At 59.8% G+C, this 27,136-nt stretch overlaps 1 protein-coding gene across 2 annotated transcripts; it reads left to right on the top strand.

The window, feature by feature from the left end:
- Positions 1-86: 86 nt before the first annotated feature.
- Positions 87-25,419, top strand: LOC102453680 (HLA class II histocompatibility antigen, DR alpha chain-like). Of its 2 annotated transcripts, XM_075917121.1 has the most exons (10): positions 88-239; positions 9,026-9,283; positions 9,574-9,855; positions 10,279-10,429; positions 12,400-13,147; positions 21,701-23,557; positions 23,656-23,713; positions 23,811-23,874; positions 24,996-25,115; positions 25,256-25,419. In XM_075917121.1, the coding sequence occupies exons 1-5, from the start codon at positions 158-160 to the stop codon at positions 12,401-12,403; spliced, it is 777 nt and encodes a 258-aa protein (XP_075773236.1). In that variant the 5' UTR covers positions 88-157; the 3' UTR covers positions 12,404-13,147; positions 21,701-23,557; positions 23,656-23,713; positions 23,811-23,874; positions 24,996-25,115; positions 25,256-25,419. The 2 variants fall into 2 exon arrangements, with proteins under 2 accessions (XP_075773235.1, XP_075773236.1); XM_075917120.1 differs by lacking the exon at positions 12,400-13,147 and having other exon boundaries at positions 87-239.
- Positions 25,420-27,136: the final 1,717 nt, after the last annotated feature.

Raw genomic sequence — 27,136 nt, 5'->3', positions numbered from 1 at the left:
CAGGGATTCCTGCCATTGGGTGCGGGCCCCGGGGCCGGGCTCCCCTGGCCAATGACAGGCGCTGCCCCCCCATCCTTCCCCCCAGGGTGTGACATGTGCCTCCCCCCAACCTCCTAGCGCATCCGGCCCCACACCCAGCCCAGTGCCGGGAGAGGAGATGGGCGCGGGACGGGGCGGCCCCATGGCCCAGCTGGCCCTGCTCACCCTGCTGGCCCTGCCGGGCGCCGGGGCGGTGAAAGGTACGAGCGGGGTGGGGACTCGGTTTGGGGTGGCACCCAGCTTCCCCACTAGCGAGGGGACACATGGGGGCCGATGGGGCAGGGAGGGGCACAGGGGAGAGTCAGGATATATCAGCCTAATTCGAACTAGGATGGCTAGTGTAGACATACCCTTAGATTGTGGTGGGACCTGCCGGGAGGAAGGTCTTGCCCCATGGCAGGAAGGGAATGGGGTGGGTGGGGAGGGGTTGGGGCTGATCATCATGTGACAGAGGCGGGATGGGCAGGGAGGGACTGGGGGGCTGCTCTCAGCATGGGAGCTGTGAGGGGGGTCTCAGCCCATGGTGGAGTGGAGGGGAGGCTGGCACAGGGGCAGCAGGGGGATCATGGGAAAGTGGTCGTGGTTTGGGTGTGACACAGCCCTGCCTGTGGGGTGCAGCTACTGTACCCCACAGGGATTGGGGGCTGGACCCACAAGGGGGCACCCGGGACACAGGGAGAGGGGAGATTTCCCCAAGGAACCAGGGACAGACCCCTCTGAGCAGTGAGTGCATCTGTGTGGAACAGAGCCCCTGGCCCTGCACCTGGCCTGGCCCCATTGTCCCCTGGCACCCCTGGGAGGTCCTGGGGGCAGGTTTTCCTTGGCTAGTGGTGGCAGGTTCCCTCCTTCTCAATCGCTCTGTGCGATCTGGCCGGGCAAGCTGGGATCAGAGACCGGCTCCCTGGGGTGTAGGTGCCCAAATCACTTGGGTCTTTGGGAACCCAGCTTCAGCCTCGTGATGATGTATCAGGGTTCCCCCACCTGCACCCCCGTAGCGGCCGAACAGACTCCCCCAGCCGGTAGAACAGAGGGAGTTTATTGCTTCTCCAGGATACAGCACAGCACAGATGTCATCTGGTTCCAGGAACTGGGGCTAGGAGGCCTCAGTGCCCCACCTTGATATGGGGGGTAGCTGGGCCCTACAATCCCAGCCCCCTCCCTAGCTCCTTCTCCCCTGCTTCCCAGTCAGAAACTGACTCCCTTCCAGCCCTGCCCCCCAGCCAGGGGTTGGACCCCACCCTCCTCCCTTTGTCTCTCCCTCTGGGAGGTGACATCAGAGAGGTTGTGAGACCCTTGCCTAGTGACTCATCCACTGTCCTGCCCAGGAAAATAGCCACCAGTGAGGGTCACCCACACCGCACTGCCCAAGCCCAGCCACCAGCAAGGTCTCCACACTACACCACATCTGTCCTCCTCTCCAAGGCTGCTCTGCTGGTGGCCTGGGGACGTTCGGGCCCCCCCTTGGGAGAGCGCGTCGGCGATGACGTTGGCCTCCCCTTGACGTGGATCACTTCCATGTCGTAGTCCTGCAGGAGCAGGCTCCACCGCAGCAGCTTGGCGTTCGTCCCTTTCATCTGGTGTAGCCAGGTCAGGGGGCAGTGGTCGGTTACACCGTGAAACGCCGGCCAAACAGGTACGGCTGCAGCTTTTGCAGGGCCCACACCATGGCCAGGCATTCCCTCTCTACGGTCGCGTAGCTCCGCTCCCGGGGCAGCAGCTTCCTGCTCAGGTACACGATGGGGTGACGTTCCCCTTTCTCGTCCGCCTGCATCAGCACCGCCCCCAGCCCGGTGTCCGAGGCGTCCGTAAACACGATAAAGGGCTTGTCGAAGTCTGGGTTTACCAGCACTGGGGCCTTGGCCAGGGCTCCCTTCAGTGCACAGAGAGCCCTCTGGCACTGCTCCGTCCAGACCACCCTGTCGGGCCTCCCCTTCCTGCACAGCTCTGTGATCGGGGCAGCGATGGAGCTGAAGTTGGGCACAAACCTCCGGTAGTACCCCCCATCCCAATGAAAGCCTGGACCTGCTTCTTGGTCTGGGGCACAGGCCAGTCCCGGATGGCCTCCACTTTGGCCGGCTCTGGCTTCAAGCAGCCACTCCCCACCTTATGGCCCAGGTAGGACACTTCGGCCATTCCAACCTTGCACTTCCCAGCCTTTACGGTCAGCCCAGCCTCCCTCAGCCGATCCAGTACCTGGCTGACCTGGGCCACGTGGTCCTCCCAGGACTGGCTGAAGACGCAGATGTCATCTATGTACGCTAGGGCACAGTTCTCCATTCCCTGCAGCAGCTGGTCCACCAGGCGCTGGAAGGTGGCCGGCACCCCTTTGAGGCCGAAGGGCAGGACCAGGAACTCATAGAGCCCCAGTGGCGGGATGAAAGCTGATTTCAGTCTGGCCTCCTGGTCTAGCGGCACCTGCCAGTAGCCCTTGGTTAGGTCCAGGGTGGTGAGGTAGCGAGCTCCCCCCAGCTTGTCCAGGAGCTCATCGGGCCTTGGCATTGGGTAGGCGTCGGACACCGTGATGGCGTTGAGCTTCCGGTAGTCCACGCAGAACCGGATCGACCCGTCCTTCTTGGGGACCAGCACCACGGGAGAGGCCCAGGGGCTGGAGGATGGCTGGATCACCCCCAGGGCCAACATGTCCTGGACCTCTCTCTCCAGGTCCTGGGCTGTTTTCCCTGTGACCCTGAATGGGGAGCAGCGCACCGGGGGGTGAGTGCCCGTCTGCACCCGGTGGACAGCCAGGTTGGTGAGACCCGGCTTGTTGGAGAACAGCTGCTGGTGGGAGCGCAGCACCTCCCGGATCTCGGCCTGCTGGGCCGGGGTGAGCTGGTCCGAGAGGGAAATTGACTCCAGCTGAGTCCTCTCCGGTCCCAGGGAACAGGCCCACCAGGGGGTCCTCCCCCAGCTCCTCCCAGGGCTTACACACGGCCAGCACCAAGTTCTCCCTGTCCCAGTACGGCTTCATCATGTTAACATGATATACCCGCTGGCCGCGCGTCCGGCCCGTCAGCTCCACCACGTAGTTCACCTCGTTCAGCTGCTTAACCACCTTGAAGGGGCCGTCCCAGGCGGCTTGCAGCTTGTTCTTCCGCACGGGGATCAGGACCATCACCTGGTCCCCGGTAGCGTAGGCACGGGCCCGTGCATTGCGGTCGTACCAGACCTTCTGCTTCCTCTGGGCCCTGCTCAGGTTCTCTCTGGCCAGGCCCATGAGCTCGGCAAGTCTTTCCCGGAACGTCAGGACGTATTCCACGACCGGCTCACCCTCCGGGGAGACCTTCCCCTCCCACTCGTCTTTCAGTAAGTCCAGGGGGCCCCTCACTCGCCTCCCATATAACAGCTCGAACGGCGAGAACCCCGTGGACTCCTGGGGCACTTCCCTGTACGCAAACAGCAGGTGGGGTAGGTACTTGTCCCAGTCCTGCGGGTGTTTGTGCATAAAGGTCCGTAGCATCTGCTTCAGAGTCCCATTGAACCTCTCCACCAACCCGTTGGGCTGGGGGTGATACGCCGAGGCCCAGGTGTATTGCACCCCACTCTTCTCCCACAAGCACCGGAGCGGGGCCGACATGAAGTTGGATCCCTGGTCCGTGAGAACCTCCTGGGGAAACCCCACCCTGCTGAAAATGGTCAGCAGTGCGTCTGCCACCGTGTCTGCCTCGATGGAGGGCAGGGCCACGGCCTCGGGGTAGCGGGTGGCGAAGTCCACCACCACCAGGATGTATTTCTTCCCCGTCCGGGTCGCTCTGCTGAAGGGCCCCACAATATCCATCGCCACCTTCTGGAAAGGCTCCTCTATGATGGGCAGGGGTCTCAATGCAGCTTTCTTCCTGTCTTGGGCCTTCCCCACTCGGCAGGAGTCGCAGGACCGGCAGTACCGCTGGACAGCTGCAAACATCCCCGGCCAATAGAAGTTCTGGAGCAGCCTCAGCCGCGTGCGCCGGATCCCCTGGTGTCCCGAGAACGGGATGTCATGGGCCAGGTGTAGCAGCTTGCGGCGATACCTTTGGGGAACCACCAGCTGCCGCTGGAGCCCCCACTTGCCTACCGTCCCGGGGGAAAGCCATTCCCGGTACAGAAATCCCCTCTCCCACCGGAACTTCTCCTGGCAATCTCCTCCTAGGGGTTGAGCGGCACCCAGGTCAGCCCGGTCCCTCAGGGCCTGCAAGGAGGGATCCGCTCGCACCTCCGCCTGGAATTCAGCGGCTGGGGCTGGGCCAGGGCCGTGGTTCCCCCCACTGCCTAGGTCCAACTCTAGGTCTGCTGGGACGGGGCCCTGGGCCCCCTGTTGGGGAACCTCCTCGAGTTCCAGGTCGCCAGCCCCTCGCTTGCTCTGGCTACGGGTGGTGACCAGCGTCCTGTGGGGTCCGTCTGGCCACTCCTCTAGGTCACTCCCCATCAGCACCTCGGTGGGCAAGTGCGGGTGCACCCCCACTTCCTTGGGGCCCTCCTTGGCCTCCCATTTCAGATGCACCCTGGCTACGGGTACCTTAAAGGGGGTGCCGCCTATGCCCCTCAGTGTCAGCTGAGTGTCGGGTAGCATACGGTCTGGGCCCACTATGTCGGGTCGGGCCAGCGTCACCTCCGCCCCCGTGTCCCAGAAACCCGTCACCTTCCTACCATCCACCTCCAGGGGTACGAGGCAGTCCCTCCGCAGGGGCCGCCCTGCCCCCACCCGGTACATGGAGAAATCCGCCTCCTGAGGGTCAGACCTCCCAGGGGAGGTGCACTGAGCATCCTTCCCCTCTCTCTGAGCTGAGGTTTGCCTGCCAGCCCCTGCCTCTGGGGCAGCCTGCCCTTCCTCCCGCCCCAGCCAGTTAACCCTGGAAAGTCCCCGGTCCTGGGACCTGGTGCACTGAGCCCTCTTGTGGCCTTTTTGCCCACAGTGCTGGCAAGTTAGGCTTTGGGCTGTCTCTGTCCAGGGCCTGGCTGGTTCTCTGGGGTATCGATGACTGGTCCTGGTCCCTGGGGCTTGCCTCGGAGGTGCCTCTCTCCGTTGCTCCGCCGAGAACCGGTCTCTGCGCGATTCCCTTTCTCTCCGGGACTCCCATTCACACCCGGACCGGCTCTCCGTGAACTCATCCGCCAGTCTCCCGGCCTCCTGGGGGTTCTCTGGTCTCCGGTCCTTGAGCCACAGCCTCAGTTTGGGTGGGCACGCTTCATAGAGCTGCTCCATCATGACCAGCTTGAGCAGCTCCTCTGCGGTCTGGGCTCCGACTCCAGACACCCACTTGCGGCCGTATTGCGCCAGGCGGGAGACCAGATCCACATAGGTCTCCCGTGGCCCTTTCTGTACCCCCCGGAACTTTCTCCTGTACATCTCGGGGGTCAGCCCGAACTTGTGCAGCAGGGCCTCCTTGACTCGGTTGTAATCCCCTGGCTGTAGGTCCTCCAGCTGACTGAGCACTCCGGCCACCTCCTGGTTCAGTGCGGGGATGAGCTCCTGCAGCTAGTCAGCTGGGGGGACCCGTTGCAGTCCACAGGCCCTCTCAAAGGAGCTGAGGAACGCCCACGTCCTTCAATTGGGCCACCACGAGCCTCTCCAAGCGTCTGGCAGTCCTGGGACCTTGGGGCCCATCTGCACTCGGCGCAGCCAGGGCCCCGCCAATTCTCCGCTCTGCCATGACCAGCTCATGCTGTCGCTGCCTCTCTCAGTCCTGGCGCTCCTTCTCTCGATCTTGGCTGTCCCTCTCTCAGTCCTGGCGGTCCCTCTCTCGATCTTGGCTGTCCCTCTCTCAGTCCTGGCAGTCCCTTTCTCGATCTTGGCGCTCCTTCTCTCAGTCCGGGCAGTCCCTTTCTCGAGCCTCTACTTTCAATTCCTTGATCCGCAGCTGGATCTCCAGCCGTCGCAGCTCTGCTGGGCTGGACCCGCTCCTGGAAATATCGCAGCTTGCAGGCCTTCCCTGGGAACCTGTCCCCTCTCTCCGGCAGGCTCCAGTGCTCCGCCCCCTCTCAGAGCCTGAGACGCTCCCAGGGGGGGTCTGGCTGCTCCCCACTGGGACAGGATCCAGGCGCCTGGATGGGTCATTCGCTTCCAGCCGGGCAATCAGCTGGGCCTTGCTCGCTTTCCCCACGGGCAGACCCCTCTCTCTGCACAGCCTCACCAGCTCTGCCTTCAAGAGTCGGGCGTAGGCCATCTGCCCGCTGGGCCCCTCGGTGCAGACTCACCAGTCTAGTGCTGCAGCGCCCCACGATTCCCAGGAACCGCTTCGCTCTGTCTCCAGCACGCCTGGCTCCAGGGCTCTTGCTTCTACTGCGCCTTGTCGCTTGCCGCTGGAAGCTCCATCCACGGGGTGCAGTGCATCCCACTCCTGACACCAGTGTGACGGCGCGTTGGGGGTCCCCCGTCTCCTGCACCCCCGTAGTGGTGCGAACAAGACTCCCCCAGCCGGTAGAACAGAGGGAGTTTATTGCTTCTCCAGGATACAGCACAGCACAGATGGAATCTGGTTAAGGGAACTGGAGCCAGGAGGCCGCAGGCCCCCCCTTGAGATGGGGGGTGGCTGGGCCCTACAATCCCAGCCCCCTCCCTAGCTCCTTCTCCTCTGCTTTCCAGACAGAAACTAATTCACTTCCAGCCCTGCCCCCAGCCAGTTGATGGTCTCCGCCCTCCTCCTTTTGTCTCTCTCTGGGAGGCGACCTGTCAGACAGGTTGAGAGACCCTTGTCTAGTGACTCATCCACTGTCCTGCTGGGCCGTGCTACAAACAGCCGCCAGTGGAGTCACCCACAGCCCAAGCTCAGCCACTGTCAGCTGATGGTCAGGGCAGTGTGTGTGTGTTACACCCGAGTCTTTAACTTCTGGGACACAAGGCCCTGTCACAGTGGGCAGCTTAGGAGAGACTGACGGGCACCCCGAGAAGTTTAACGTCCGTGTCTTTATCGCTAGGACTGGGGTCCCATCGCAGAGGTCAGCCAACAGGTCGACAGACGCCCCAGAGTTTATAGGAAGAGCTTATTACATCTCAGATTTTAACTGCTAGGATACAGGATCCCTTCACAGTGGGCAGCCTAGGGAAGGCTGAGAGGTGCCCCTACGGATCTGTCCTCTGGAAGTGACACGATCCAAATGCCCAAGCTCCCCCTATACCTGTCCCTTATGACCGGCTGAAGTTCTTTTAAATTGTGCTTGATTCTGTTACAGCAACTGAAGGAGTCAGGTTAAAGCTTTAACCAGTTACAGGTTTATTAAGGAAGCTTATAAATCATATGGTTACAATGGCTATTGCTCTATTTCTTAACTGCTAGCAAATACAGATCTTAAAATGGTTACAAAGAAAATAAAGATAGAAAATAGAAGCAATGGTACCAAGTGACAGCTTAATCTTTAAAGAGCTCTAAGTCTATGTGTACACTTAAGACAAAGGACACATCCAGGTACAATTTTTACCCCCTTCTGTGCCTCTCGACTCCAGCGGGTCAAGCCAGGGCCGGTCCCTCAATTCCTAGGAAAGCCAAATATGAGGTGGGTGTCCCCGTGGAACCTCGGGAGGTCAAACACCTAACCCGACCAGCAGATAGATGGTAAAAAGTAAGGCTGTGTCTACATTGGCCACTTATTCCGGAAAATCAGCCGCTTTTCCGGAATAACTTGCCAGCTGTCTACACTGGCCCCTTGAATTTCCGGAAAAGCACTGATGATCTAATGTAAAATCAACAGTGCTTTTCCGGAAAAACTATGCTGTTCCCGTTCGGGCAAAAGTCCTTTTCCGGAAAACTGTTCCGGAAAAGGGCCAGTGTAGACAGCACAGTAGTCTTTTCCGCAAAAAAGCCCTGATGGCGAAAATGGTGATCGGGGCTTTTTTGCAGAAAAGCGCGTCTAGATTGGCCACGGACGCTTTTCCGCAAAACGTGCTTTTCCAGAAAAGCATCCTGCCAATGTAGACACGCTTTTTCCGAAAATGCTTATAATGGAAAAGTTTTCCGTTATAATCATTTCCGGAAAATCATGCCAGTGTAGATGTAGCCTAAATGTGCTGCTGGACCCATCTTTATATACATAGGGGCCCGTATCCTCTTTCTTATCTAAGATGCCAAATTGTACTGGTCCGTGTTGTGGCGCCAGTTCTTACAAGCAAGTTTCAAGTTAATTTACACTTGCAAGAGAGAGAACTAAATTGTGAGTACTGGACATTCTTTACTGGGCGGGAGATTCCTCCCCCCGCAGACGGATGTGTGTTCGTATCACTATGGGTTAAGTCAAGGGCACTCCTCTGCAGCCTCTTGGTCAGCAATTGGCGTATCTCTGTTTACAGCCATTCAGGGCCACAGCAGCCTGCATATCTGGGCCTTCTGTTCAAGGCTTACTGTTCTGTGTGCCCTGTATGCTCCAGGCAAGCAAAGATGGATGTTACAGGGGGTTCCTGTCTGGCTACAGCCACCAGCAAGGTACCACACTACACCACAAGCCCCCAGCCAGATTTCCCCTCCTTGTCCTGGAGCATGTTTGACCCTCCCCCCACCCCATCCCCCCAGTGCAGCGCTAACATCTCTGACCAGGGAGTTCCTTGGCCCCCAGTGAGCGGCCCTGGGGTGAGGGTTGGGGGAGGGGGCGAAGATGGGTTGAGAGCCGGGACGCTGGGACATGGAGCCAGGCCCCCGCACAGACGGGAGCATGAAATCACCAGCAGTGAGAACCTGCATCATCCCTCCACCACCCACCTCTGAGGCCTGGGGCCACGTCCCCTTCCCAAGCCAAGTGGGGAGAGGCCCGGCCACTCCCTGGCTGGGAGCCCTGCAGAGAACAAACAAGTCATGGGGAGCACAGCAGGAGTGGGGGGGCTGTCCCCACCCAGGCAGGACTGACCCCAGCCTGATGCCAGGGAGCTCTGGATCCCCTGCCACTGCTCTCCCCTGACCCTGGGGAGACATGGCGCCAGCTGCCACTGCCAGGGGGCGGGAGGGTTGTAACCTGCAGGGAAAGGCTCAGAAATCGGGGGCAGGGGCTGGTGTGGGGGCTGCTGCTGACTCCTGTCTCCCCACAGTGGAACATGTGACCTCCCAGGTGGAGTTCTACCAGCGCACGGACCGGCCCCAGCAGGAGTCTGGGGAGTTCATGGCTGAGTTCGACCAGGACGAGATCTTCCACGTGGACCTGGACAAGAAGGAGACCGTCTGGCGCCTGCCCGAATTCAGCAAGTTCACCAGTGTCAAGGGGCAGGATGCCCTGGGCATCATTGCAACAGTCAAACACAACCTGGATACCCTGATGAAGAGATCCAACTACACGCGGGCCCAGAACGGTACCGCACAGGGGACGGCCCCTCCCTGCCAGCGTCCCCCCGGATCCCTTCCCCATGCGCCTCAGTGCAAGTCCCCACTCAGCTCCCCCACCCACTCTCCTCCCAGGCTGAGCCCTTGCTGAGGGCTGTTCACTGCCCCTGCTCTGCCTTGCCCCTTGTGCTCCATGAGCCATGGTGCAGGGAGCTGGGCCCCCCTCAGTGGTGGGGAAAGACCCTGAGCTAGGCCGTGGGCACCAAGGACTGACCGGCTGGGAGCAGGCCATGGGACCCACTGCCCCCTTTCTCCCCAGTGCCCCCGGAGGTGACCGTGTTCCACGAGGACCCCGTGGAGCTGGGGGAGCCCAACGTCCTGATCTGCTTGGCCGACAAGTTCTCCCCACCCGCGCTCAGCGTGACGTGGCTGAGGAACGGGGAGGAGGTGGCCGAGGGCGTCTACGAGACCGACTTCTACCCCCGCCCGGACCACGCCTTCCGCAAGTTCTCCTACCTGCCCTTCCTGCCCCGCCAGGGCGACTACTACGACTGCCGGGTGCAGCACCAGGGGCTGGCCCAGAACTTCACCAAGCACTGGGGTGAGGCCGGGCCGGGGACCCGCCAGGCAGGGCTGGGAGCCAGGCACCTGGGGTCTGTGCATGGTGCTGGGAGGGGAGTGGGGACCAGTGGTTAGAGCAGGGGGCTGGGAGCCAGGGCACCTGGGGTCTGTCCATGGTGCTGGGAGGGGAGTGGGGGCCAGTGGTTAGAGCAGGGGGCTGGGAGCCAGGGCACCTGGGGTCTGTCCATGGTGCTGGGAGGGGAGTGGGGGCCAGTGGTTAGAGCAGGGGGCTGGGAGCCAGGGCACCTGGGGTCTGTCCATGGTGCTGGGAGGGGAGTGGGGGCCAGTGGTTAGAGCAGGGGGATGGGAGCTAGGACACCTGAGTTCTCTCCCATCTCTTGGAGGATTGGGGAGCTAAGGCTGGGAAGAGTCCCCCCCTCACTCCATGTCCCCCCCCCCGCAGAAGCCCAGGTGCCCACCCCGGTGCCCGAGACCACAGAGACCCTGGTGTGCGCCCTGGGCCTGGCCGTGGGCATCGTGGGCATCGTCGCGGGAACCGTCCTCATCATCAAGGGCATGAAGATGAACGCGGCCCGGAACCCGCGGGGACCCCTGTGAGTAGCCGCTGCCTGGGGGGGGGGCAGCTGAACCCACAGCCCCTGGGCACCCAGCACCCCCCACTGTGCCCCCCAGCCACCCACAGCCCCTGGGCACCCAGCACCCCCCACTGTGCCCCCCAGCCACCCACAGCCCCTGGGCACCCGGCACCCCCCACTGTGCCCCCCCAGCACCCACAGCTCCTGGGCACCCAGCACCCCCCACTGTGCCCCCCCAGCACCCACAGCACCTGGGCACCCGGCACCCCCCACTGTGCCCCCCCAGCCCCTGGGCACCCAGCACCCCCCACTGTGCCCCCCCCAGCCACCCACAGCCCCTGGGCACCCAGAACCCCCCTCTGTGCCCCCCCAGCCACCCACAGCCCCTGGGCACCCAGCACCCCCCACTGTGCCCCCCCCAGCCACCCACAGCCCCTGGGCACCCGGCACCCCCCACTGTGCCCCCCCAGCACCCACAGACCCTGGGCACCCAGCACCCCCCACTGTGCCCCCCCAGCACCCACAGCCCCTGGGCACCCAGCACCCCCCCACTGTGCCCCCCCAGCACCCACAGCCCCTGGGCACCCAGCACCCCTCTGTGCCCCCCAGCCACCCACAGCCACTGGGCACCCGGCACCCCCCACTGTGCCCCCCCAGCGCCCACAGCTCCTGGGCACCCGGCACCCCCCACTGTGCCCCCCCAGCCACCCACAGCCCCTGGGCACCCAGCACCCCTCTGTGCCCCCCAGCCACCCACAGCCCCTGGGTACCCGGCACCCCCCACTGTGCCCCCCCAGCCACCCACAGCCCCTGGGCACCCAGCACCCCTCTGTGCCCCCCAGCCACCCACAGCCCCTGGGCACCCGGCACCCCCCACTGTGCTCCCCCAGCACCCACAGCCCCTGGGCACCCGGCACCCCCCACTGTGCCCCCCCAGCCACCCACAGCCCCTGGGCACCCAGCACCCCTCTGTGCCCCCCAGCCACCCACAGCCCCTGGGCACCCAGCACCCCCCACTGTGCCCCCCCAGCCACCCCCAGCCACCCACAGCCCCTGGGCACCCGGCACCCCCCACTGTGCCCCCCCAGCCACCCACAGCCCCATGGCACCCAGCACCCCCCACTGTGCCCCCCCAGCACCCACAGCCCCTGGGCACCCGGCACCCCCCACTGTGCCCCCCCAGCCACCCACAGCCCCTGGGCACCCAGCACCCCCCACTGTGCCCCCCCAGCCACCCACAGCCCCTGGGCACCCGGCTCCCCCCACTGTGTCCCCCCAGCCACCCACAGCCCCTGGGCACCCGGCTCCCCCCACAATGTGCCCCCCCAGACCCCCACAGCCCCTGGGCACCCGGCACCCCCCACTGTGCCCCCCCAGCCACCCACAGCCCCTGGGCACCTGGCACCCCCCCCCCACTGTGCCCCCCCAGCCCCTGTGTGAATGGGAGACTCCCTGGGGACTGGCCCTGCTCCCTGCAGCCTCGCTGGGGCCCAGGCTGCTGGTCACTGAGGGTATGTCTACACTACCCCACTAGTTCGAACTAGGAGGGTAATGTAGGCATACCGCACTTGCTAATGAAGCCCGGGATTTGAATTTCCCGGGCTTCATTTGCATAAGCGGGGAGCCGCCATTTTTAAAACCCTGCTGGTTCGAACCCCGTGCAGCGCGACTACACGGGGCACGAACTAGGTAGTTTGAACTAGGTTCCTATTCCGAACTATCGTTACTCCTCGTGGAATGAGGTGTACCGGTAGTTCGGAATAGGCACCCTAGTCCGAACTACCTAGTTCGAGCCCCGTGTAGCCGCGCTGCACGGGGTTCGAACCAGCGGGGTTTTAAAAATGGCGGCTCCCCGCTTATGCTAATGAAGCCCGGGAAATTCAAATCCCGGGCTTCATTTGCAAGTGCGGTATGCCTACATTACCCCACTAGTTCGAACTAGTGGGGTAGTGTAGACATACCCTGACTTGACCCTCTTTCCCTTCCAGGTAAACGCCGGGAGGAGCCGGGCCCCGAATCCTTCCCAGGGGCCTTTGTAAGACCCGCTCGCCCCCCATGTCCTGACCCCCCTCCGCCAGTGCCAGATGCTGTAGCCCCCCCCTGGAACTCCCCAGGGAGCTGGCCCCTCGGGCTGCCCCTGCCGGGCTTGGGGGGCTGCCCAGGGCGAGGGCTGCTGCCCCCTGGGGCTGGGAATGGGGGTCGTCCCTTGTCGGGGGCAGGGCCCATGGGGCTGATCCGACCCCATGGGGACAGTCTCTCTCCTCTCCAGTGGGCGCTGGGTTGCGCCCAGAACCCGGCCCCTATTGGCTGGGGCTGCTGTCAGTCACCCCAGGTGAAGCTCCCCCCACCAGCCATTACCCAGCAGGCGTTCAGCCAGACTTGGCCATTCCAGGGCAGTGGGGTCCCGTGGGGCAGGATCGGGCCCATGGGTGGGGGAGGGGCGGGAACTCCAGCGCCAGGGCCCAGCTGACGTCCCCGTTGTGCCCACGTGCGGCTCCCACGGGTCCAGCGCTGCTGAGCCCAGTGGGGTCTGTGGGGGGGGCCCACCCCTGAAACACCCCCCCACCCGACCCCACCCCCTGTGCCCAGGTGTGTCCTCGGCCTGGCCGCCCGGCCCCCACCCTGCAGCTTTGCTCCCTGCAATAAAGGGGCTTTGGGGACATTTCCAGCCTTGGATCCTGATTCCCCACAGCAACCGGAGTCACCCGGCCCAGCCCGGCCTGTCCCAGGCACCAGGTTATAACAGGAGTCAGGGGAGTTTGGTGGGAAGCCAGGGCACTGGGGCAGTGGGGTGTAGTGGTTATAGCAGGGGGCTGTGGCAGTGGGGTGCAGTGGTTATAGCAGGGTGCTGGGGCAGTGGGGTGCAGTGGTTATAGCAGGGGGCTCTGGGGCAGTGGGGTGCAGTGGTTATAGCAGGGCTCTGGGGCAGTGGGGTGCGGTGGTTATAGCAGGGGGCTGGGGCACTGGGGTGTAGTGGTTATAGCAGGGTGCTGGGGCAGTGGGGTGCAGTGTTTATAGCAGGGGGCTGGGGCAGTGGGGTGTAGTGGTTATAGCAGGGGGCTCTGGGGCAGTGGGGTGCAGTGGTTATAGCAGGGGGCTGGGGCAGTGGGGTGCAGTGGTTATAGCAGGGGGCTCTGGGGCAGTGGGGTGCAGTGGTTATAGCAGGGGGCTGGGGCAGTAGGGTGCAGTGGTTATAGCAGGGGGCTCTGGGGCAGTGGGGTGTAGTGGTTATAGCAGGGGGCTTTGGGGCAGTGGGGTGCAGTGGTTATAGCAGGAGCCTGGGGCAGTGGGGTGTAGTGGTTATAGCAGGGGGCTGGGGCAGTAGGGTGCAGTGGTTATAGCAGGGGGCTGGGGCAGTGGGGTGTAGTGGTTATAGCAGGGGGCTCTGGGGCAGTGGGGTGTAGTGGTTATAGCAGGGGGCTCTGGGGCAGTGGGGTGCAGTGGTTATAGCAGGGGGCTCTGGGGCAGTGGGGTGTAGTGGTTATAGCAGGGAGCTGGGGCAGTGGGGTGCAGTGGTTATAGCAGGGGGCTCTGGGGCAGTGGGGTGCAGTGGTTATAGCAGGGCTCTGGGGCAGTGGGGTGTAGTGGTTATAGCAGGGGGCTCTGGGGCAGTGGGGTGTAGTGGTTATAGCAGGGGGCTCTGGGGCAGTGGGGTGCAGTGGTTATAGCAGGGTCCTGGGGCAGTGGGGTGCAGTGGTTATAGCAGGGCTCTGGGGCAGTGGGGTGTAGTGGTTATAGCAGGGGGCTCTGGGGCAGTGGGGTGCAGTGGTTATAGCAGGGGGCTGGGGGAGTGGGATGTAGTGGTTATAGCAGGGGGCTGGGGCAGTGGGGTGCAGTGGTTATAGCAGGGGGCTGGGGGAGTGGGGTGTAGTGGTTATAGCGGGGAGCTGGGGCAGTGGGGTGCAGTGGTTATAGCAGGGGGCTGGGGGAGTGGGGTGTAGTGGTTATAGCAGGGGGGGCTGGGGCAGTGGGGTGCAGTGGTTATAGCAGAGGGCTCTGGGGCAGTGGGGTGCAGTGGTTATAGCAGGGGGCTCTGGGGCAGTGGGGTGCAGTGGTTATAGCAGGGGGCTGGGGCAGTGGGGTGCAGTGGTTATAGCAGGGGGCTCTGGGAAGTGGGGTGTAGTGGTTATAGCAGGGGGCTCTGGGGCAGTGGGGTGTAGTGGTTATAGCAGGGTGCTGGGGCAGTGGGGTGCAGTGGTTATAGCAGGGGGCTCTGGGGCAGTGGGGTGCAGTGGTTATAGCAGGGGGGCTGGGGCAGTGGGGTGCAGTGGTTATAGCGGGGAGCCTGGGGCAGTGGGGTGTAGTGGTTATAGCAGGGGGCTCTGGGGCAGTAGGGTGCAGTGGTTATAGAAGGGGGCTGGGGCAGTGGGGTGTAGTTGTTATAGCAGGGGGCTGGGGCAGTGGGGTGTAGTGGTTATAGCAGGGGGCTGGGGCAGTGGGGTGCAGTGGTTATAGAAGGGGGCTCTGGGGCAGTGGGGTGCAGTGGTTATAGCAGGGGGCTGGGGCAGTGGGGTGCAGTGGTTATAGCAGGGGGCTCTGGGGCAGTGGGGTGCAGTGGTTATAGCAGGGGGCTGGGGCAGTGGGGTGCAGTGGTTATAGCAGGGGGCTCTGGGGCAGTGGGGTGCAGTGGTTATAGCAGGGGGCTCTGGGGCAGTGGGGTGTAGTGGTTATAGCAGGGGGCTGGGGCAGTGGGGTGTAGTTGTTATAGCAGGGTGCTGGGGTAGTGGGGTGTAATGGTTATAGCAGGGGGCTCTGGGGCAGTGGGGTGCAGTGGTTATAGCAGGGGGCTCTGGGGCAGTGGGGTGCAGTGGTTATAGCAGGGGGCTGGGGCAGTGGGGTGTAGTGGTTATAGCAGGGGGCTGAGGCAGTGGGGTGCAGTGGTTATAGCAGGGCACTGGGGCAGTGGGGTGTAGTGGTTATAGCAGGGGGCTGGGGGAGTGGGGTGTAGTGGTTATAGCAGGGGGCTCTGGGGCAGTGGGGTGTAGTGGTTATAGCAGGGGGCTCTGGGGCAGTGGGGTGCAGTGGTTATAGCAGGGGGCTGGGGCAGTGGGGTGCAGTGGTTATAGCAGGGGGCTCTGGGGCAGTGGGGTGCAGTGGTTATAGCAGGGGGCTCTGGGGCAGTGGGGTGTAGTGGTTATAGCAGGGGGCTGGGGCAGTGGGGTGCAGTGGTTATAGCAGGGGGCTCTGGGGCAGTGGGGTGCAGTGGTTATAGCAGGGTGCTGGGGCAGTGGGGTGTAGTGGTTATAGCAGGGGGCTCTGGGGCAGTGGGGTGTAGTGGTTATAGCAGGGTGCTGGGGCAGTGGGGTGCAGTGGTTATAGCAGGGGGCTGGGGGAGTGGGGTGTAGTGGTTATAGCAGGGTGCTGGGGCAGTGGGGTGCAGTGGTTATAGCAGGGGGCTGGGGTAGTGGGGTGCAGTGGTTATAGCAGGGGGCTGGGGGAGTGGGGTGCAGTGGTTATAGCAGGGGGCTCTGGGGCAGTGGGGTGCAGTGGTTATAGCAGGGGGCTGGGGGAGTGGGGTGCAGTGGTTATAGCAGGGGGCTCTGGGGCAGTGGGGTGCAGTGGTTATAGCAGGGGGCTGGGGGAGTGGGGTGTAGTGGTTATAGCGGGGAGCTGGGGCAGTGGGGTGCAGTGGTTATAGCAGGGGGCTGGGGGAGTGGGGTGTAGTGGTTATAGCAGGGGGGCTGGGGCAGTGGGGTGCAGTGGTTATAGCAGGGGGCTCTGGGGCAGTAGGGTGCAGTGGTTATAGCAGGGGGCTCTGGGGCAGTGGGGTGCAGTGGTTATAGCAGGGGGCTCTGGGGCAGTGGGGTGTAGTGGTTATAGCAGGGGGATGGGGCAGTGGGGTGCAGTGGTTATAGCAGGGGGCTGGGGCAGTGGGGTGCAGTGGTTATAGCAGGGGGCTCTGGGCAGTGGGGTGTAGTGGTTATAGCAGGGTGCTGGGGCAGTGGGGTGCAGTGGTTATAGCAGGGGGCTCTGGGGCAGTGGGGTGTAGTGGTTATAGCAGGGTGCTGGGGCAGTGGGGTGCAGTGGTTATAGCAGGGGGCTCTGGGGCAGTGGGGTGCAGTGGTTATAGCAGGGTGCTGGGGCAGTGGGGTGTAGTGGTTATAGCAGGGGGCTCTGGGGGAGTGGGGTGCAGGGGTTATAGCAGGGGGCTCTGGGGCAGTGGGGTGCAGTGGTTATAGCAGGGGGCTGGGGCAGTGGGGTGTAGTGGTTATAGCAGGGGGCTCTGGGGCAGTGGGGTGTAGTGGTTATAGCAGGGGGCTCTGGGGGAGTGGGGTGCAGTGGTTATAGCAGGGGGCTCTGGGGGAGTGGGGTGCAGGGGTTATAGCAGGGGGCTCTGGGGCAGTGGGGTGCAGTGGTTATAGCAGGGGGCTGGGGCAGTGGGGTGTAGTGGTTATAGCAGGGGGCTCTGGGGCAGTGGGGTGCAGTGGTTATAGCAGGGGGCTGGGGCAGTGGGGTGTAGTGGTTATAGCAGGGGGCTCTGGGGCAGTGGGGTGCAGTGGTTATAGCAGGGGGCTCTGGGGCAGTAGGGTGCAGTGGTTATAGCAGGGGGCTCTGGGGCAGTGGGGTGCAGTGTTTATAGCAGGGGCTGGGGCAGTGGGGTGCAGTGGTTATAGCAGCGGGGCTGGGGCAGTGGGGTGCAGTGGTTATAGCAGGGGGCTCTGGGCAGTGGGGTGTAGTGGTTATAGCAGGGTGCTGGGGCAGTGGGGTGCAGTGGTTATAGCAGGGGGCTCTGGGGCAGTGGGGTGCAGTGGTTATAGCAGGGAGGGCTGGGGCATTGGGGTGTAGTGGTTATAGCAGGGTGCTGGGGCAGTGGGGTGCAGTGGTTATAGCAGGGGGCTCTGGGGCAGTGGGGTGCAGTGGTTATAGCAGGGGGGGCTGGGGCATTGGGGTGTAGTGGTTATAGCAGGGGGCTGGGGCAGTGGGGTGCAGTGGTTATAGCAGGGGGCTCTGGGGCAGTGGGGTGCAGTGGTTATAGCAGGGTGCTGGGGCAGTGGGGTGTAGTGGTTATAGCAGGGGGCTCTGGGGGAGTGGGGTGCAGGGGTTATAGCAGGGGGCTCTGGGGCAGTGGGGTGCAGTGGTTATAGCAGGGAGCCTGGGGCAGTGGGGTGCAGTGGTTATAGCAGGGGGCTGGGGCAGTGGGGTGTAGTGGTTATAGCAGGGGGCTCTGGGGCAGTGGGGTGTAGTGGTTATAGCAGGGGGCTCTGGGGCAGTGGGGTGCAGTGGTTATAGCAGGGGGCTCTGGGGGAGTGGGGTGCAGTGGTTATAGCAGGGGGCTCTGGGGGAGTGGGGTGCAGGGGTTATAGCAGGGGGCTCTGGGGCAGTGGGGTGCAGTGGTTATAGCAGGGGGCTGGGGCAGTGGGGTGTAGTGGTTATAGCAGGGGGCTCTGGGGCAGTGGGGTGCAGTGGTTATAGCAGGGGGCTGGGGCAGTGGGGTGTAGTGGTTATAGCAGGGGGCTCTGGGGCAGTGGGGTGCAGTGGTTATAGCAGGGGGCTCTGGGGCAGTAGGGTGCAGTGGTTATAGCAGGGGGCTCTGGGGCAGTGGGGTGCAGTGTTTATAGCAGGGGGCTGGGGCAGTGGGGTGCAGTGGTTATAGCAGCGGGGCTGGGGCAGTGGGGTGCAGTGGTTATAGCAGGGGGCTCTGGGCAGTGGGGTGCAGTGGTTATAGCAGGGGGCTCTGGGGCAGTGGGGTGCAGTGGTTATAGCAGGGGGGGCTGGGGCATTGGGGTGTAGTGGTTATAGCAGGGTGCTGGGGCAGTGGGGTGCAGTGGTTATAGCAGGGGGCTCTGGGGCAGTGGGGTGCAGTGGTTATAGCAGGGGGGGCTGGGGCATTGGGGTGTAGTGGTTATAGCAGGGGGCTGGGGCAGTGGGGTGCAGTGGTTATAGCAGGGGGCTCTGGGGCAGTGGGGTACAGTGGTTATAGTGGGGAGCCTGGGGCAGTGGGGTGTAGTGGTTATAGCAGGAGGCTGGGGCAGTGGGGTGCAGTGGTTATAGCAGGGGGCTGGGGGCCCTAGTTCCATTTCTTACACTTGGTGCAAGGCCTCACTCTGTGTGAGAAACGCCTTCCTGTGCCTCAGTTTCCCCTCGTGTGGAATGCGGCTGTTCCCCCCGGGGCAGTGGTGGGGCCCTGGGGCTGGGGCCTGGTCGGGGAAGTGCCGTGAGCTCGTTCCCTGGCCGGGGGCCCTGGGGTGGGGGGGCTCGTTGGCAGGCTCCCCGGGATGGGCCCCGAGGGGCGGGCGGCGGAGAGACCCTGGCCGGTCTGTGCAGCAGGGACCCCCCCAGGCTGGGGTCAGGGGGTTGCAGGGGCGGTTCCTGCCCCCCCATAGGGCACTGAGACCCCAGCCTGGCCCCCCCACCCCGCTCCTGGCTCAGGCTGGGAGACCCCCTCCGCCCCTTCCCCTCCCCCGCAGCCATTGGCTGCCCAGACCAGCCAGTAAAACCCTGAACCAACGGCACTGGCCCACTGGGCTCTGGACCCGCCCCCTGGCCATTCCCATTGGCTGCGGGAGTTGGCACCGACCCGCTGCCCCACCGGCCCGTCCAGACACGGGCTGGGCTCCTGCCGGCTGGGAGTGCCGGGGGGCTGCTGGGGAGGGTTTCCAGGGGGTCTGGGTGTGTCTGCAGGTGGCACCGAGCCGGATGGGCTGGGTCAGTTCACTCCCAGCCAGCGCAGCCGGGTCCCGCGGGGGGCTGGGTTCACTCCAGCGGGTTCAGTGGGGCCACGGGCCTGGCTGTGCCACTGGGGACCCGGGCTGGGGGCTGCGGGGGCTGGGGGTGTGGGGTAGGCTGCACTCGGCAGGCAGGGACTGCGGCCAGACACAACCCGAGCCCCCAGGATATGGGGAGAACCCGGCCGGGGTGACCCCTCCCTGCCCGGCCCCGCCCACAGAAGGGACACAGGGACGTCGGCGGGTTCCGAGAGGAGATTTCAGAGCCCCCTTTGCTGGGGGAAGCGGGGCCTGTTCTCCCCGTTTCTCCAGGGGAAGGTCTAGGGGGGCCTGACCCCGCTCTGCAGGTGCCCCCTGGTAGCAGGTTTCTGGGAGCAGGGGGCTCTGAGGCAGCGAGAGCCGGCGGCTGGGTGATGAACTCAGGCTGGAAGAAGGGGCAGAGGATCCCCCCCCATGGGAACACCAGAATGGGGGGGAGCTGGCTGCTCCCCAAACCCAGCCAGGATCCTGGGAATGGACCAGCACAAGCCGAGCGTGTTTCTGGGGAGCCCCACCCACAGACAGGACCCGCCCACAGCCCCTGGCAGCACCCAGGCCGGGGGGGGGGGACCCAAAGACCTTTTAAGAACGCTGGGCAGACGGCTGGGATGTGCAAGCACCGAGCTGGGAGGGGCAAAGCCCAGCCAATGGGGGACGGGAAAGGGGAAGCGAATGGCAAGGAATTTAAATGGCAAGTAATAACGCAGGCAGCTGCTAAGGGAAGCTAAAGGACTCAGTGGCCAAGACTGTCAAGGGCAATAAGAAAACATCCGAAAAAACCTCGGGAGCAAACATCCCCCTGGGTCAGGCACAGGACCAGTGCCAGATGCCACTGCTAACACTCTTAAGTAGGGGAGCAACTAAGGCTGAAATGCCCCACGGCCCTTCCTGGCTGTGTGGGGCGGGAGGCAGCAGGCTGGGGCTGTCCCTGCTGATGCCGTGGGGGAACCAGAGGTGAAGCAACAGCTGCTAAAATCAAACACGTTGATGCCCACTGTCCCGGATCACTGACGCCCAAGAGTGCTAAAGGAACTGGCCGAGGGGTGACGCATCTGAATACAGCCCCGGGCCAGGCTGGCCGGCGGGCACCAGGAACACAGATTAGCCTGGCTAAATGGGGATTGGTGGGGGAGTCACAACCCAGAGTGGGGTTCAGGGGGGCTCTGTGGCTCCCTGCCCCCGACGGGAGCTCTGCTGTAGCTGGCCAGGTCCCAGTGTCTCAGGGAGATGCAAGGGGGGGGGAGAGGGGAGGTCAGAGGCTTGACTGGACCCACTTCTGTGAGTGTCCAACCCGAGATCCGGAGCAGCCAGAGCTCTCCCCCCCCCCTCCCCAGCACAGTGTCACCCCCACCCCAGAATTCTCGGGGCTTTCCCCAGGAAGCTTCCACTCCGCCTTGAACCCAAGTAGCCCCCCAGCCCGGCCAATCAGGACCCAGCTCTGGGCCGTGTCATTGGTCTCCGGCAGATTCCAGGCGGCAGTGGCAGGTTGGGCTGAGCAGGGCTGCAGGGAGGGGTGGGAGGCTGGGGGCAGGGGCAGCGGCTTCCCTACCCCCCACAGACTCACCCTGCCCCCAGGAGGGAGCTGACTCCAGGTGCCCTCTGCCCCAGGGAGTTTTGCACAGACTGGAATCGGGCCCGGCGCATGCGGGTGAGACACAGCAGGGGGGGGGCAAAGCCTGAACTGCCCCCACCTGGGTCCTGCTGACCCCCCTCCCCAGGGCCCAGCTCACCCCAGGGCAGCCAGGGGGGCCCTGCACATGGAGACTGGGAGCCCGACCAGGCCGGGTCCTATTCCTGCTCTGCAAGGCTGGTGGGTTGGGGGAGGGGCTGGGAACCCGGAATCCTGGGTTCAGGTCCCCCCTCCTGTGGGCGCTGGGTCCCCCCTCCCTGCTCGGGGGCCGATCCCTCTTTGGCTGGTCGCCTTTGGCTCCTGCAGGCAGGGCTGACACGGCCCTGATCCCAGCTGGGTTCAGGACAGCCCCTGGGACTGAGGCGGGGGGGGGGGGCGCTGGCTGCCTGGGGGGACCTGGGACAGCCCAGGGGCCTTTCCCATCTGGGCTGCACCACCTTCCATCCCACCTGATTCGGCTCCTTGGCCGCCTGCCCCAGCAGCCAGAACCCGCCCAGAAGTGGGTCATGTGATCCCTCTAGGAACTCACCCCACCTTCCTCTACCAATCAGAAAGGCTTTTTCCCCTGTAGGATTGCCCCGCAAATCACTTTGACCAATCGGGGGGGAAGTTCCGGGACCGTTGACCAGACCGGAAGCGGGTCATGTGACCCCTATAAGAGCTTCCCGTGACACCCTGTGCCAATCAGAGCATAGCACTTCCCCATAAGTTCTAGCGCCACACAAAAGAGGCCATCTTGTTCCAAGAGTGCATGTTTCACAGAGCGTGCAAATGCTGAGCGGAAACATGGACTCTTTCACCAGCTTTGTTTTGGTGCCGAGAAGAAAGCGCTACGTCAGCGACATTTCCGAGGAAGGAGACGTTGAAGGGAGCCCTTTGGCCCAGCCGCTGATGGATACACCAGTATCTGACCAGGGCATCTTACATTATTTCTTTCTGGCAATCTCTCGACAGCTCGACGATGCCTTTCTAGCCGACCCTCAGAGCCAGGACAGCATTGCATCGGACAAGGCAGACGAACCGGGCCCACCTTGGTTTTGCTCAACACCGATACAAAGCATTGGAGAGAAAGCCAAGGATGACGGCCGTGAAGAATTCAGGCGGTGGCTTGGCATTGACCTAGTTGAGCCAGTAGCACATCATAAGCGTAAAAAAGTGATGTGCTCTATTGTACGCATTGGTGTTTATACCGTCCTTACTCACTGTCTTAGGGAAAAGCTTTTTGAGGACTGGGAGGGTTGTGTCATAGATGCGCCAGCCCAGCAGCACCATGACTGTGTGACTTGGACTCCAGAGGATATAAACCGCAAGCTCCGGGGCCGATGTGCTGAACTGTGTTTGGAAAGCTTATTAAGTACTGTTATTGCTGTAGGTTATGCTATGCAATGTCTGTGCTTAACTCAAGAACACTTAGCACAAGGGGTGACTTTGGTAAATGCAGTGCAATTCAGTCAAGATCCTCACAGTGTTTTAAAGACCATGACCAAGCCAAAAGACGCCTGCTTAGAGCGTTATATTGAACGTCTGGTGCGTACAAAAAGTTACAGAACCCTGCTTAAGAGAAAGACTGTTTGTAAGATGTCTAGAAGGATGAAGTTAGAGAATGGTGAGGGGACACACACCAGATATAAAACTCGGTAGCTGTAAATATCTTCTGAAAAGGGGCTTTTGTGACTCAGAAGATTTGTGTGATTCTTACATGAGTAAAAGTTTTGGTGGAACACATGGTCTGTATGTTTTTTAAATAAAATCAGTTAAAAAAAATAAAGTTTGTGAGAATCCATTTTGTATAAAGGGGCCCATTTACTGAAAACCCCTGAAAGTGTATGGTAGAAACTCGGGGGAAGGAAAAACCCTTCAAATGTTTTGTTTTTTAAATAAAAGGAAAAAATTCCCCCCCCCCCCCCCCCCAGTTAGGATTTATTAGACATGAACTCAATGGTTTAACCACACCTCACTGAATAGCCAGGGGCTCTAGTCAATGATTAGGTTTAGGTGTGACCACTTACCCTTGTTGAGGATAATGTTCAGTAATTAAATTTGATGGGTTGGATGGGTAGGCTCTGATGAATATTTAATTAAATAACACCTCAGGAGTTTGCAGATGCTATTGGACAGTTTAAATATAACCCCTGGGGCTGGTAGAGCGCTATTGGACAGTTTAAAGGACACAGGAATTGGTAGAAACGCTAGCGGACAGTTTAAATATGACCCAGGAGTTGGTTAAGTGCTAGGGGCTACTTTTTCTAGCCATTAAAAGTTAAAAAAAAATTAAGGGTCTAACCCAAAACTGAAATGTTTCAAACTTTTACCCATACTTTAGAACAAGCATTTGCTCTAAAGACAATCAAACATTTAAAAGCATTTTATTTAAACCTCAAGCCTTAAGCATGAAAGAAGCATGTTTAAAAAACAAACCCCAAGACATGTGTTGATATCTGCAAAGGGTCCCACATGGAAATGGGCACAGCTACATTAAGGATTGGTGCTTTTACTGTTAATACGGTAAGAAAGCCCTACAAAAAATGTATTTTAACTAAAAGAAAAAATAATGTAGCCAAAAGCAACTCAGGTGTGGAGACAGCTTAATTCCTCCACCCCCAGATCACAAAAGGCCATGCTAGGGAGGGGTGCCTATGTCTTTAAGGAGCTATTATGTTTGAGTTGCAGTGATCAAATTCACCTGTTAGCTACTAGGTTGAAGTTGTTTGAAACAATGGGTTAGCAGGGTATAGAAAACCTAGGTATGGTGGAGACTGTCCTTTTCAACAGAAACTTTCTTGAATGGCTGCTGGACTGCAACAGGAGAAGGTATGGTCCCTGTTTGTAACTTTGAAAATATATATTCTATAATGCCACTCTTTGGCCATGCTCTTTTAGTAAAACAATGGTGGCTATCTTTATTGCAGTGTGATCAGTTTAACATGGAACCAGTCATTTTAAGCTGCAGTTCACCACCAGGCCAAGGTAAAAACCATTTTTAACTGTAGTTGTGCTTAATACTGTTTTTAAAAAACCCCTGAGTAATACTAATGAACATTTGTGCTTATTTTTTAACCTTAAGGCTCAAACACACATGGGGGAACAGAACAAGCGTGTGCCTGCAACACTTTACCCCATAGTGAAAGGTAACTTTTTTGCACTTGGCTTTTAAATGTATGTGGGGTTTGTGTGTGGGGGGGGTTTGTGAGAGAGAGATGAGGTCTGTGCAAGACATAGGTGTGTTTTTAAAAAGTATTTGGTTGCTAACTGTTGGCTTGTTTCAAACTAACAGGTTTTTTACTGTGCAAAATGTGATGTGTTTCTAAAATGGGTTTGAGGCATTTGGGTGTAATCCTAACTAACCAAAAGCCCAAACACACATGTGCCTTTTAAATACATATGGTGCTACTGGGTGTGTGTGAGAGAGGGGGGCTCTGTGCAAGACACAGGTGTGTTTTTAAACTATATGTTGGCAAACTGCTGGTATAGAGTGTTTGGGGGGTTGCTCTTTCTGTGCCAAATGTGTTTTCAAAATAAACGTTCAATTCTGAGTTGGGGGAGGAGGTGGTGGGGTTAGGCTAAAAGTATCTGGGATGGTTACAAAAATGTGGTGTGTTTTTACCTGGGGGTTCTTATTTTAAAAAAAAGCTGGCTGGAGGGGTTAAGTTGTGGGTGATTCAGGGGCTTATGCTAGAGATAAGTGGTTTAAAAAAAACCTAGTTTGTTGCATACCGCTGCTTTTAAAAAGTATTGTTGCAAATGGTTTTAAAACTGTTGTGGGGAGTTTTTGAAGGTGTGTATGTGTGATGGGAGTGTGTGACAGACACAGGTGTGTTTTTAAAATATGTTGGCAAACTGCTGGTATAGAGTGTTTGGTGGGTTGCTTTTTCTGTGCAAAATGTGATGTGTTAAATGCAGGTGGGTTTGAAAAGCATATGGCTGCAAACTTGGTTTGGTGTGTTTTATAAAGCTGCTGTTTAGTGTGTGTGTGTGTGGAGGGAGGGGGCTGTGCAAGGAATAGGTGTAGGGTTTTTAAAGTACTTGGTTTGTTTAAACTAACAAGGGGTTTTAAAAGCAGTTTTGGTTTTTATTCTGCAAAATGAGATGTATTTAAAAAAATGTTTATGGGGTTTTTTGTTGTTTGTTGTACAGCCTGAAATGGATGATTTTGTTTTAAAGCTATAACTTTTGAAATAGAAAAACCCCCTAATGATTTTAAAGTTTACAAGAGGGTTTCATGTGTTTTATAATGTTGTTTGCTCCACAGAACAGTCAAAACATGAGAGATCCTTAGACCAGAGGGAAAACAAGCTCGAAAGAAAAAGGAAAGAGACAGCTGAGAAGGAAAATTCACCAGCATCAGTGACTGATGGATCGATGAAGCCCAGTAAATATATTTTGCTTATCGGTTTGGTTGTTCTATGAGGTTTTAAGTAAATACATAGGTGTGGGGGTGAGAGATGGTAAAGTTCAGGTGTGGTGTGTGTGTTTTTACCAAAAAAAAAAAGTTTTTCCCCCACCTCATAGGCATGGACATCTTTTCTGACAATGCTGTAGTCAGAGCTACAAGGACAACTCCTCCAGAACCGCCAAAGAACCAGGAATCTGCTTTGAGACCTTTAACAACGCAAAACAGCACAAGACTGCAGATGAAGCATCCGGGCGGTCCAAACCTCACATACGTCAAACCCGAGGACAAAACAAAAGACTCTGGTAAGAAACAACCATGCAACCACAACTCCAGTTCCTCAGCGGCCACTGCCACACCATACCCTGAGAGAACTGTGAGTGAAAACGCCCACATTCACAAACCCAGAGCAGGCGCTCTAGGGGTTCTGAACGTGCGCAAAACCACACACATTCACAAACCCGGAGCAGGCGCTCTAGGGGTTGTGAATAAACAACCAAGGACTGAAAACTCCTGCAATGCCGAGGTGTTGCAGCCACACAAACACAACTCCAGTTCCTCAGCGGTCACCACCACACCATGCCCTGAGGAAACTGAGCGAAAATGCCCACATTCACAAACCCGGAGCAGGCGCTCTAGGGGTTCTGAACGTGCGCAAAACCACACACATTCACAAACCCGGAGCAGGCGCTCTAGGGGTTGTGAATAAAACACCAAGGACTGAAAACTCCTGCAATGCCGAGGTGTTGCAGCCACACAAACACAACTCCAGTTCCTCAGCGGCCACTGCCACACCAAGCCTTGAGAACTGTGAGTGAAAACGCCCACATTCACAAACCCGGAGCAGGCGCTCTAGGGGTTCTGAACGTGCGTAAAACCACACCCATTCACAAACCCGGAGCAGGCGCTCTAGGGGTTCTGAACGTGCGTAAAACCACACCCATTCACAAACCCGGAGCAGGCGCTCTAGGGGTTCTGAACGTGTGCAAAACCACACACATTCACAAACCCGGAGCAGGCGCTCTAGGGGTTCTGAACGTGCGTAAAACCACACACATTCACAAACCCGGAGCATGCGCTCTAGGGGTTGTGAATAAACAACCAAGGACTGAAAACTCCTGCAATGCCGAGGTGTTGCAGCCACACAAACACAACTCCAGTTCCTCAGCGGTCACCGCCACACCATGCCCTGAGGAAACTGAGCGAAAATGCCCACATTCACAAACCCGGAGCATGCGCTCTAGGGGTTCTGAACGTGCGCAAAACCACACACATTCACAAACCCGGAGCATGCGCTCTAGGGGTTCTGAACGTGCGTAAAACCACACACATTCACAAACCCGGAGCACGCGCTCTAGGGGTTGTGAATAAAACACCAAGGACTGAAAACTCCTGCAATGCCGAGGTGTTGCAGCCACACAAACACAACCCCAGTTCCTCAGCGGCCACTGCCACACCAAGCCCTGAGAACTGTGAGCGAAAATGCCCACATTCACAAACCCGGAGCAGGCACTCTAGGGGTTCTGAACGTGCGCAAAACCACACACATTCACAAACCCGGAGCAGGCGCTCTAGGGGTTGTGAATAAAACACCAAGGACTGACAAACCATTCTCCCGAAACCATAAGCTCATCACAGCTCCCCCATATTCTCGTATGGGGGAAGTTTGATGCTTCATTCAGAAAACTGGTGAACTCTGTACCCTCAGGAGGCCTAAAAGAAAGGGGCCTGGGGAAAAGGGGCATCCTCAGGGGTCCCCCTCAGATAAGGTGTAAACAAAAGGGGGGACAGCGTTTGGCGGATAAACGGGTGGCTGCCAAAACGTTCCAGGCCAAGATCACTGCAAAATTTTTAAAAAAGGCTAAAGAGGTGATGAGGAAAAATACCCAAAAGAGATGCCCCCTGCTGGAGGCTCACACAATGGCTTATCTGACTCCATAAACCGTTTTCCAGACCGTCAGAGAATTCGCAGGGTTCACATCAGCAGGTCTGGTATGTAT

Source organism: Pelodiscus sinensis, unplaced genomic scaffold (genome assembly GCF_049634645.1).
Source record: "Pelodiscus sinensis isolate JC-2024 unplaced genomic scaffold, ASM4963464v1 ctg115, whole genome shotgun sequence".
In the NCBI taxonomy this organism is placed as follows: Eukaryota; Metazoa; Chordata; order Testudines; family Trionychidae; genus Pelodiscus; species Pelodiscus sinensis.
The sequence above is the reverse complement of the archived record's forward strand: the minus strand, read 5'-3'. Positions and strand labels throughout refer to the sequence as shown.